Source organism: Microcaecilia unicolor, chromosome 13 (genome assembly GCF_901765095.1).
Source record: "Microcaecilia unicolor chromosome 13, aMicUni1.1, whole genome shotgun sequence".
Taxonomy (NCBI): Eukaryota; Metazoa; Chordata; class Amphibia; order Gymnophiona; family Siphonopidae; genus Microcaecilia; species Microcaecilia unicolor.
This window is the reverse complement of record NC_044043.1, coordinates 57,502,865-57,515,273: the sequence shown is the minus strand read 5'-3', so window position 1 is coordinate 57,515,273 and position 12,409 is coordinate 57,502,865. Positions and strand designations below refer to the sequence as shown.

The following is a 12,409-nucleotide window of genomic DNA, read 5'->3' as shown; positions in this document are numbered from 1 at the left end:
AAAAGACAGCTTTCTGGAGCACGAGCAGTGCCCCACTGCGCATGTGCCCATACCTTCCTACTCGCAGCGTGCCCACGCCTTTCAGTTTCATTTTCTCCACGTGAGGGATGACTGTCTTTTTTGCTTGTTCTTTACACGTCCGGGAGAGAGCTGTGTTTGTGCCTTTTTAGCAGTATTTTTGCTACCTGCTTCCCTTTTTTTTCCTCCCTTTCTTTTCAGTTTGTGAAAAAAAATTCCTTACAGTCTGTAGTTACTTTTGCCCGTGTTTAAGTTTTAGTTCTTTTTCAGCGCGGTACAGTTTTAGGCCTGCTCGGTCGGGTCTCCTTTTTGTGCCTCTCTTTCCTCTTTTTAGGTACAATCGTGACTTTTTACATTTTGCCAAAGCCATTTTTCCTTCCTTGTCATCGAAGACTCCCAGTGGCTTGAAACACTGTACATGGTGCAAGCGGACCATCTCAGGAAAAGACACCCATTATTGGTGTCCACAGTGCCTCGGGCCTGACCATAGCCCTGCCAATTGTGTCCTTTGCCTTCGTATGAAGGAAAGGACCCAAATTTCCCGAGAGGCTCAGTGTGAGATTTTTGCGGCCAGGTCCGGTTCTTCGACATCAGCATTGAGGTCGGAGGCGTCGACGTCAAGTGCTGCACCGGCATCGGGAGTCACAGTAGGGATGGCTACCATGAGACCCCGTGACACTGGGAGCAGTGAGGCATCAAGTGGGTCTCCACCTGTTTCGAGGCCTCCTGCTATGCAGGCCCCTCTGGACCATCCATCGTCGGACCCAACCCTGAGACGATGTGAGGATTTGACGTCAGCACCGAGGAGCATGGGTGACATGCATTGGGCGAAGGCCAAGAAGCACCATCACCAATCTCCTTTGACACTCGGTGCTGGGAGCTCTGGGGCGCCAAGGGATTTGGCACCCGAGAAGCGTTGACACCGCTCCCCCTCTATCAAGGAGGTGCCGATGTGTACATCTCCTAGCAGCCGAGGTTCTGCTCCTGCACTGGCCCCAACGATTCTGCAACCTCGGCCCCAACCAGCTTCACAGCCTTTATCGACGACGACCCTCGATGAGCACATCCCTTAGCTCCTGGAAGGCCTCATTCAGCTATGTGCATTGGCATCAGGGGTGCTTGTGCCTGCCATGCCTTCCGACCTTCCACTGCAGCCCCCATCTGGCCCTCAGCCCGCGTTGCGGCCTCAGACACCAATGCCACTTGCGGCCCCGGTGTCGACTGCCACCCAGGCCGGTACCGCTTTGCCATCGGTGGAGGAATTTGGCTGGCGTCGATGGTGGTCAGTGTCGAGATGGGAGCCAGCTCCTCGACACCATTCTCGAGGATATGGTCCTCGATGTTGAGGTGGGCCCAGTCTCGGACATCCTTGAGAGAAGTGCTGGCCGATACTGAAGAGGAGTGCTCATGGGAATCAGAAGAGGATCCCAGGTACTTTTCCTTAGATGAGTCCTATGGGATCCCCTCTGAGCCCTCCTCTCCACCTAAGAGAAAACTCTCTCCACCTGAGAGCTTCTCATTCATCTCTTTTGTATGAGAAATGGCTGAGGCCATTCCTTTCCCCGTAGAAGTGGAGAATGAGCCCAGGGCCAAGATGCTCGAGGTCCTGGACTACACCTCCCCTCCTAAGGAGGCAGTGACAGATCCTCTCCATGAGGTGCTCAAGGAAGTTCTCATCAGGAACTGGGCATCCCCTCTCTCTGTCCCTGTGGTCCCAAAGAAAATTGACACCCAGTATCGAATCCACAGGGAACCTGGGTTGGTGAGGTCTCAGTTACCCCACAACTATATGATGGTGGATGCCGCTCTCAAAAAGACTAGGGACTATGCCTTGCCTCCCCCAGGCAGAGAAGCTAGAACCCTGTTGGGAGAAAAAGTGTATCAGCCCTCTATTCTCATCACCTATATTCGGTCATACAGGCTCTTCACGAGCATCTACTTGCGGAACTCGGTCCGGCAGCTGTCAGAATTGGTAGATGTGCTCCCTCCAGAGCAGGCCGAGCTGTTTCGCCAGTTGATCAAGAAGAAGGTGTGTCGCAAGTTCTTGGCCAGGGGCACGTTCGACACTTTTCATGTGGCATCCAGAATCTCTGCCCAAGGTATAGCAATGTGCAGACTCTCATGGCTGCATGTTTCTGACCTGGAAAGCAAGAAGGCAGACGATCCGCAAAATCCAACGTGGATACAAACAGAGCAGATCAATCAATGGTGTGGTTCACAACTTTATTATACGATAATCGCCCGACACAGACTGTGTTTCACCTACAAGGGCTGCGTCAGAGGCTTGCAATTGAGACAAAGCTCAAGACAGGACAAAAAAAACCAGCAGAATGCCTTCCTCCAGAACAAGGTCGATACATTCGCTCAGTGGATGGTCATCAGCTGATTGATGCGATCATATGATGCCCGTCCACTGAGCGAATGTATTGACCTTGTTCTGGAGGAAGGCATTCCGCTGGGTTTTTTTTGTCCTGTCTTGAGCTTTGTCTCGATTGCAAGCCCCTGACACAGCCCTTGTGGACAAAACACAGTCTGTGTCGGGTGATTATCTTATAATAAAGTTATGAAACACACCATTGATTGATCTGCTCTGTTTGTTTCTGACCTGCACCACTCTGTCCGGCAGAGGATGGTGGATGCCTCTTTCCGAGGGGATAATCTTTTCGGAGAGAAGGTAGAAGAGGTTGCTGAACAAATTAAAAGCACACTGATGCTATATCTTTTCTCTCCTACCAGGCATCTTCTACTGCCTCCTCATCCAGGAGGCTTTTTGGTAAGTTGCGGAGTGCTCCCTATTTGAGGCGTAGATACAAACCTGTGGGTTGCCAGCCTGCTCAGGCACAACCCCAGTGTGCTCTTTCTCATCAACAGCATGTACCCAAGACCCCTGCTTCTCCCCAGCAAAAGCAAGGGACGAGCTTTTGACTGACTCCAGCAGAGCATAGTCACAATCAAAGTGTCTGTCCCAGATGACTTGCCAGTTAGGGAGAGGTTAATGTTTTTTCTCCAAAGGTGGCCACCTCCAACCGGTGGGTTTTTCAAATAGTGTGACTCTGAAACACCCTCAATTGGCTTTGCAAATCTCCAAATTGTCCTCCGAGAGCCCATTCCTTCAGCTCTCAGTACAGGCAGGTAGTTGCAGAGGAACTCTCCGCCCTTCTCAAGGCCCATGCGGTCAAACCCGTTCCACTAGGGGAAGATCGGCAGTGATTCTGTTCCAGATACTTCCTTGTGCAGAAAAATACAGGGGGGATGCATCCCAGCCTAGACCTAAGGGCCCTGAACAAATTTCTAGTCCAAGAAAAGTTCAGGATAGTTTCCCAGGGCACCCTTCTTCCTAAGATTCAGGAAAACCATTGGCTATGCTCTCTGGACTTGAAGGATGCATACACGTACATCCCGATACTTCCAGCCCACCAGAAGGTTCTGGCTGGGAACACATCATTTTCAGTACCACATGTTGCCTTTTGGCCTCGCGTCAGCTCCCAGGGTCTTTACCAAGTCTAGCGGTAGTCGCAGCATCGCTATGCAGGCTGGGAGTTCATGTGTTCCCTTATCTTGACGATTAGCTGGTGAAGAGCACCTCCGAGGACAGTGCTCGGGAGTCCATGTGGTTGACTATTCGGGTGCTGGAACTACTAGGGTTTGTTATCAACTACCCCAAGTCCCATCTCCATCCAGTTCAACAATTGGAGCTCATAGGAGCACTGCTCGATACAAAGAATGCCTGAGCCTACCTCCTGAAGGCACGTATGGACAATCTTCTTTCGCTGGCGTCCAAGGTTTGGACATCGCAGCAGGTCACAGCTCGACAGATGTTGAGATTGTTGGGCCACATGGCTTCCACAGTATACGTTACACACATGGCACGTTTACAAATGAGATCTGCTCAATGGACCCTGGCTTTTCAGTGGTATCAAGCCATGGGAAGTCTAGAAGATGAAATCCAAGTGTCCCCGGAGCTTGTATGCTCCCTTTATTGGTGGATAATTTGATCCAATTTGACCTTGGGACTTCCTTTTAAAATTCCTCAGCCGCAAAAAGTGCTGATGACGGATGCATCTCTCCTAGGTTGGGGAGCTCATGTAGATGAGCTTCACACAGCTTGGTCCCTCCAGGAAATGAATCTTCAGATCAATCTCCTGGAGCTTCGAGTGATCTGGAACACTCTAAATGTTTTCAGAGATCACCTGCTCCATCAAATTATTCTAATCCAAACAGACAATCAGGTTGCAATGTATCACACCAACAAGCAAGGAGCCACCAGATCTTGCCCTCTGTGTCAGGAGGCTGTCCAGATGTGGCATTGGGTTCACCAACATGGCATGTTTCTCCAAGCCACTTATCTGGCGGGTGTAAACAGTGGCCTGGCCGACAGACTGAGCAGGATAATGCAACCTCACAAGTGGTCTCTAAATATAGGCATAGTCCGCAAGATCTTCCGAGCGTGAAGCACCCCCTTGGTGGATCTTTTTGCCTCTCAACCACAAGGTCCCTCAGTTCTGTTCCAGCTTCAGGCCCACGACAGTCTAGCATCAGATGGTTTTCTTCTCCATTGGGGAACAGGCCTTCTGTATGCATATCCTCCCATACCTCTAGTGAGAAAAACTTCTGTAATTGTCTTCCGAAGAACCGTGGAGATTGGAGTGTTTTCCGACCCTCATCACTCAGAATGAGGGGTCGCTTCTATATCCCAACCTCCAGTCTCTGGTTGTCACAGCCTAGATGTTGAATTTGCTTCCATGGGACTTTCGGATATGTCTCCCGGATCTTGCTGGCTTCCAGGAAAGATTCCACTAAGGTGTTATTCTTTCAAATGGAGGAGGTTTGCCATCTGGTGTGACAGCAAGGCCATTGATCCCCTTTCTTGTCCTACACAGATTCTGCTTGTACACTTATCAGAGTCTGCTGTCAAGACCAACTCCGTAAGAGTTCACCTTCGTGTAATTAGTGCTTATCAGCGTGTAGAAGGTATGCCTATCTCTAGACAGCCTTTAGTTGTTCACTTCATGAGAGGTTTGCTTTTGTCAAAGCACCCTGTCAAACCTCCTCCAGTGTCATGGGATCTCAATGTCATTCTCACCCAGCTGATGAAAGCTTCTTTTGAGCCACTGAATTTCTGCCATCTGAAGTACTTGATCTGGAAGGTCGTTTTCTTGGTGGCTGTTACTTCAGCTTGTAGGATCAGTAAGCTTTCAGGTCTTAGTAGTGGATGCACCTTATTCTAAATTTCATCACAACAGAGTAGTTCTCTGCACACATCCTAAGTTTCTGCCGAAGTTGATGTCTGAGTTCCATCTGAACCAGTCAATTGTCTTGCCAGTATTCTTTCCACAACCTCATGCCCACCCTGGCAAAAGCAGCTTGCACACCTTGGACTGTTAAGAGAGCATTGGCCTTTTACATGGAGCGGACGAAGCCCCACAGACAGTCCGCCCAGTTTGTTTCTTTTGATCCCAACAGGATCGAGGTTGCCGTAGGTAAACGCATTATATACAACTGGCTAGCAGATTGCATTTCCTTCACTTATGCACAGGCTGGGCTGATTTTGGAGGGTCACATCATGGCTCATAATGTTAGAGCCATGGCTGAGTTGGTAGCCCACAAAGTCAGCCTCCATTGAGGAGATTTGCAAAGCTGCGAAGTGATCTTCAGTCCACACATTCACATCACATTAGTTAAGCATAGTATGCAAACTGGACATGTATTTAGTGATTATAGGTGCATTGCGATAGATCATATCCCAGGCTCTATAAGAGGAGGAGATAGAGATAGGAAATTGATACAAAAAGAGCAAAGATAGATATATAGACTGGGATTCTTAACCCCAGTAGGATTAAACAGCAGAGTCGAGTGGAAAGTATTTTTGTAGAAAGAACAAGGGAATGGTATGAGAAGTAAAGGGGAAGGTTCCTTTTAAAAGAATAGGCTAAATGAATGGTTGAGATCAAGGCATCTGACATAATATAATCAGCTGACAGGCGCCATGTTTTCAATTTGTAAAAACTGGAAGAGGAAGTGGACCCAGCAAAGAGAAAAGGTAAAATGAGAGTTCGAGGGTAAATAGTGAGTACATGAGACTGAACCCCACAGTTAGAGCGAACCCGAAAGAGAGCCGAATAAAAAGATAAGTGTTGAATAAATGAAGATTGATTTACTCAGAAAAAACGAGATCAAATCGTAAAATAAAGATATCTAAGACTAATGAGGATTCCCGCTAGAAAACGCAAGGGGAGATATATACCCAGCGATATAGCGGAGCGGTACTGTTCATCCACTCTCTCATTACCTCTTGCCTTGACTACTGCAACCTACTCCTCACTGGCCTCCCACTTAGCCATCTATCGCCCCTTCAGTCCGTTCAGAACTCTGCTGCACATCTTATCTTCCGCCTCGACCGATATACTCATATCACCCCTCTCCTCAAGTCACTTCACTGGCTTCCGATCAGGTACTGCATACAGTTCAAGCTTCTCCTACTAACCTACAAATGCACTCGATCTGCAGCCCCTCCTTATCTCTCTACCCTCATCTCCCCTTACGTTCCTACCCGTAACCTCCGCTCTCAAGACGAATCCCTCCTTTCAGTACCCTTCTCCACCACCGCCAACTCCAGGCTCAGCCCGTTCTGCCTCGCCTCACCCCATGCTTGGAACAAACTCCCTGAGCCCATACGCCAGGCCCCCTCCCTGCCCATCTTCAAATCATTGCTCAAAGCCCACCTCTTCAATGTCGCCTTCGGCACCTAACCACTACACCTCTACTCAGGAAATCTAGACTGCCCCAACTTGACATTTCGTCCTTTAGATTGTAAGCTCCTTTGAGCAGGGACCGTCCTTCTTTGTTAATTTGTACAGCGCTGCGTAACCCTAGTAGCACTCTAGAAATGTTAGGTAGTAGTAGTTTAAAAAAAGCTATAACAGAACCGGGGATCTGAAGTCTAATTTATCTTTTAACATAATATATTTAAAGAAAGCTGTGTGGATGTTCAGATTGCACTACAGTGTCATTAAAGTATTAAGTTGAAGGGATTGTGCATAAAACAAGGTGTAATTTTGAAGACTAGAAATATAAGTGCAAACTAGAAGAAAAAAAATGTGTAAATACATTCTCTGTTATCAAATACCACAAGTATATAAGAGGCATTTGGCTAGATCTCAGAGTATATAATTATTGCATTACTAGTAAAAAAAAAAGGCCCGTTTCTAACAGAAATGAAATGGGCGCTAACAAGGTTCCAGGGCCCCCTCCCTCCCTCCCTCTCTCTCCTCCGAGTTCCAGCCCCCCTCCCCTCCAAGTTACATGCCCCCCTACCTGCCTCCCTCCTACCGAGTTCCATGCCCCCCAACCTGCCTCCCTCCCTGTCCTCTGAATTCCAGGACGGCCCTCCCCTTCAAGGCCCCTCCCCCTGGTCGAGTTCTAGGTCCCCCTCCCCTCTCATCTCCCTTCCTCCCTCTCTCGTCCCCTGCCCTCCGAGTTCCATGCACCCACTGTCGTCCGAGTTCCACAACCCCAAACCTCCCTCCCTCTCTGTCTGTGGCCTCCCAGTGGAAGCAGGACGTGTGCGGCTGCCCCTCCCATTCGTATGTGCCGGCTGTTCTGTAAAACTTACCTCGTGGTCCGCCGGCAACAGTGAAGTCGAGCAGGCATGGCGCTTCAGACTGCCTTTGCTTTCGCCTTCTGTTTCCGCTCCGCCTCTGGTCCTGCTCTCATTCCCTGTTTGCGGAAGGGCGGGACCAGAGGCACAGGTGAAACAAGCGAAAGCGAAGGCAGTCTGAAGCGCCGTGCCGTGCCTGCTCCACTTCACTGTTGCCGACGGACCAGGAGGTAAAAAGTTTTAAAGAACACCCGGCAAGCACAGTTGAAATAAAAGCGAAGGCAGTCTGAAGTGCCATGCCTGCTCCACTTCACTGTTGCCGGCGGACCAAGGGATAAAAAGTTTTAAAGAACAGCCAGCACTTAGCACTTACGAAGGGGAGGAGGCCACAGAGAGAGAGGGAGGGAGGCGCGGGGCGGTGGAACTTGGACGGCAGTTGAAGGAGGGAGGGAGGTAGTGGGCCATGGAACTCGGGACGGTGGAACTCGCAGGAGAGGGGGGCCGTGGAACTCGGACGGGAGTGGAGGGAGGGATGGAGGTAGGGGGTCATGGAACTCGGGGGCCCGATTCTGTATTCACCTCCGGTGGCTGGTACTGGCTTCCCTCCCCTCTCACTTCCCATTGGTCCGCCCTGTGATGTCATCCCCAGGGCGGACCAATGGGAACTGTGTTACAAACCCAGGCATCCAGACGGAGGTGCAAATTATTATATAGGATGGTAACCACACCCCTTTTTTCAACCTTTGTACTGGCTCAAATTTTGGATGCTGAACTGCTGGGCTAGTATCTTTCTGTGCATTTTTGTGCCAACAGCCAAATATCAGTAGTGAGAATTTCCAAACGATGACTTGCAGATCCTATCAAAAGCCATGAACTGAAATAGTATGGAGGCCAGATTGCCTCTAGACTCTATCAGATGCTTACTCCATGACAGACTTTAGCAATATTAGTTAAGGGTGTGGAGATGCTTACTCTACTAAATGTGTGGGGAAGTTTGCTTTGCTGCATCCTCTTAAGTTGTATTTGCTCTGTGTCACTGCAAGGATTTAATTCTAATGTCAGTCTGGTTCTGTTCATAAGAACTAAAAATTCACTTGTAAAATTAAAAGAAGAGCAATAAACATATAACACACTTGATTTTTTTTTTTTTTGTACAGCGGAAAGGAAGCCTCCTTTGTTTAATATGAATGCAATGAGTGCCTTATACCACATAGCGCAGAATGACTCCCCAACACTACAGTCTAATGAATGGTGAGTACTATGAAAGAACAGACTTTCCTTGTTACACTGAGGTCTTTATATAGAGGATTCATACTGGGAAGCTTTGTTCCTTTACCTTTCTTGTCATGAGGAAAATTTACTGTAGGATAAATTACCTGAAACCAGTCAAACCTTGTAACTGAATAGTACTTCATCTAGGATAAGTTACCTGAAACCAGTCAGACCTTGAAACTGAATGGTCCTTCAACCCAAGAAAGTTTCATGAAACCGTTAAATGCAATATTACATTTTGTTTCTATTATAGTTTGATATTTTGCTTTTCTGTATATCAAGTGTCTCTAGTACAGTGAGCATTATAAGAAATGTTTGGTTGAGAACACAATAGTGCTGCTTCATTTTCTGTTCTGTGTAGTTTTCCTTTACATAAGTACATAAGCACCGCCATATTGGGAAAAGACCAAGGGTCCATCAAGCCCAGCATCCTGTCTCCGACAGCGGCCAATCCAGGCTTCAAGAACCCGGCAACCCACCCCCCACCCCCCAAAAAAAATTTGTAATAATGTTCAATGGACTTTCCCCTCAGAAATCTGTCCAAACCCCCTTTAAGTTCCGTAAGGCCAGCTGCTGTCACTACATTCTCCGGCAACGAGTTCAAGTCTAACTACACGCTGAGTAAAGAAAAACTTTCTCCTATTTGTTTTAAATCTACCATATTCTAGCTTCATCTTGTGTCCCCTGGTTTTGTTGTTGTTTGAAAGTGTAAACAAACGCTTCACATCTGTCTGCTGTACTCAGTTGTGTCTTCTGGAAAGGAGGGAAAATATAAACAAATGCTATTCTGATAAACTGTTTGGACTAGTAACTATGGGCCCAGTTTACTAAGCCGCGTTATAGGTGCGTTAGCGTTTTTAATGCACATCAACCATGTACATGCATGAACTGTGGACGTGCCTACATTATCCCTATAGGTGCCTACACGGTTAGCGAATGCGCTAATTGTAAGCACATTAAAAATGCTAACGCACCTTAGTAAACAGGGCCCTAAGTATCTCAAACTTGGAGAGCTGAATTTAGTGTTCCTTTGTGTTAGGTAATGTTTTGGTACTTTATGAAGCTATCATGTCCTGCTTCAAACAGATTCCCTTTTTCTTGCAACAGGTCTGACTATTTTCGAAACTTTGTAGATTCTTGCCTCCAGAAAATTCCTCAAGACAGACCAACTTCAGAGGAGCTTCTGAAGGTCAGCATGGAATTATATGTTGTTTTTCAGATAATATTTGTCAAACACAAGTTACAGATATTAAAAATAGTTGTATGGAACAGTTTAATGCTGTTCCTTCATTTTTGTCACTCTGAGCCTCAAATACAAAATAGTTAAAATTAGGACTGTATTTCGATTAACGTTTTAATTGTGCAATTAAAGGTATGTTTTTTGTTGTGTCCCCCCCCCCCCCCCCCCCCCACCCCTACTGCAGCTCCTTGTGACTCTGGACAAGCCACTGAACCCTCCATTGTCCACAGTCACAAAAAGCTGTAGTGAGAAAAAAAAGTAACATACCTTTAATCACAATTACAAATTTTAATTGAAATGCATCCCTAAAAAAATAAAGAATAATAAGAAATACAAAATATCAATTGAAAAATTACAAATTAAAGAATCTAAAACAGCATGCTTTCACAGCCTACTTCAGAAATGCAGGCCTAGTTAAAATTGGAGAGCATAATGCTACCTTCACCTTGTAAGCTTTTAGCAGATAATATTGCTGGGTTAATAAGATATCTGTTATGGGTACATAACGTATTACAGTGAATACAGTATTTGGTTTTCTCTAAGGACAATCAGGTTGACAAATCCTCATGTTGGGGTGATGTCATCCTTTGCAGCCTGCACAGATTCTACAGCTTAGCTCTACTTCTAAAAGCTTTTCTGAGACTCGCTGCTCATATTTATTTATTTATTTATTTATTTATTGTGTATTTATACAAATATATTTATTGCCTTCCCAAATCCAAAACTTCTGTCCAAGGCGATGTGGAAAATAAAACTATACAAAAACATTTTTAAAACAAAAATAAATAACCAAAAATAAAACCAAATAAACAGCTCAGCTGTTCACTCCCTCCCTCCATTTATTTTTATCATCTGTTAAATCAATGGCTACTCTCAAAGTTTAAACTCCTTCTGGAAACAGATAAGTTTTAAGGTTTTCCTGAAATGTCAAAAAATTCCATTCATGGCACAATACTAGCAGCAGGCTATTCCACTGGGGCTGCAACTAAAAAGAAGTCTGTTGCAATGCCCTATTTTTTTTCATCTCCTTTATTGAAGGTGCAGTAAACCACCTTGACTAGATTCAGCATTCTTTTGCTGGGGAATACTATTCTGTCTTCTCTTGTAAGTACTGAGGTTCCCTCTCGCACAAAAAATGAGAGGATTTCCTCAAGTATTTTCTTTTTAACCATGGAATCGAATGTACATCTTCCTGCCATGGTCTGACTAACCATCATTCTTTTTGTAGTGTTGAATTTTTTATTGCATATGTGCCATCTCCTCATCTTAGCTCTAAGTTAGGATTTTTGGACATTTTTTAAGTTTCCTTTTCTGATGTTTACATTCTGACACCTCCATTTTTTGTTCTCGGTACCTTAGCTGGGCTTACCTTTTGAAAATAGTCATTTGATTTCATTGTGCCTGTTTTTTTTCCTCAGCAACATAATTCAGAATTATGCATTATGAAGTAAGACCATATCCAGTGTGGATACTTATAATTGGTGCTTACAGTACCTGGCTTCTCATCATAGACCCTTGAATTATAATATGTGTCTTTGATGACAAAGAGAAGGCTCTGTGGCTGTGAAGAGCAGTAAGAGAGTCTAATCCAGCATCATTAGCATTGCATGCTGTTGTTCCAAGGTGTCTAAGAGCTGCACCAAATGATAGAGATGCATTGACATCATGGGGTTATAATTCTCCCTCAATTCTGAGCTTCAGTAGAGGTATTGCAATTGGTCAACACTGAAGACCACTGATGGTGCTTGTCAAAGGGAGGCTAAGAAGTATTGATGTTGGTCCTCCTCAGAGCATAGTATTGAAAGCATTGAGCTACTGGCATACTGCCACATATTTGAAGATGTATGACCACGCATCCCCCTCCTCATCGCGTGGGATGTATCTGCTTCCAAGGACCTGAGACCAAGTCACTGATTTATCTTTGGGTGATCCAGGAGGATGTGGCCTGTCCTACTTTTCTCTCATTGAACTTAGCACCACCATCCTTCAAGAAGGAGCTAGTGGATTGATGAGAGGCTTGCTTGATACTTTCCTCAGCACTGTACTTTGGCTTTAATGGCATCGAGGTCAATATATAGAGCCATGCAGCCAATCCTTGAGATCCATACTCTGCCTGGAGGCATTTCAGTGTCCATTTCTGGTACATCAGGGAAGAAAACTTCTTTGAGTCATCAAAGTCTAAATACCCACAGTCAAGGGCTAGCTTCACTGGGGCTTGACCTCTGTCCAGATACAAACTTAGATCCTTCGCACTGGCATAGTTTCTGGATCTGAGTCTTGAG

General features: G+C 46.1%; 1 protein-coding gene across 2 annotated transcripts in view; it reads left to right on the top strand.

The window, feature by feature from the left end:
* Window positions 1–12,409, top strand: part of TAOK1 (TAO kinase 1) — a 247,468-nt gene that overhangs the window by 158,130 nt on the left and 76,929 nt on the right. For both annotated transcript variants that reach the window (XM_030185736.1, XM_030185737.1), the window contains 2 exons: window positions 8,773–8,866; window positions 9,995–10,076. In XM_030185736.1, the coding sequence (XP_030041596.1) occupies window positions 8,773–8,866; window positions 9,995–10,076 (176 nt within the window). The remainder of the gene's footprint in view (window positions 1–8,772; window positions 8,867–9,994; window positions 10,077–12,409) is intronic.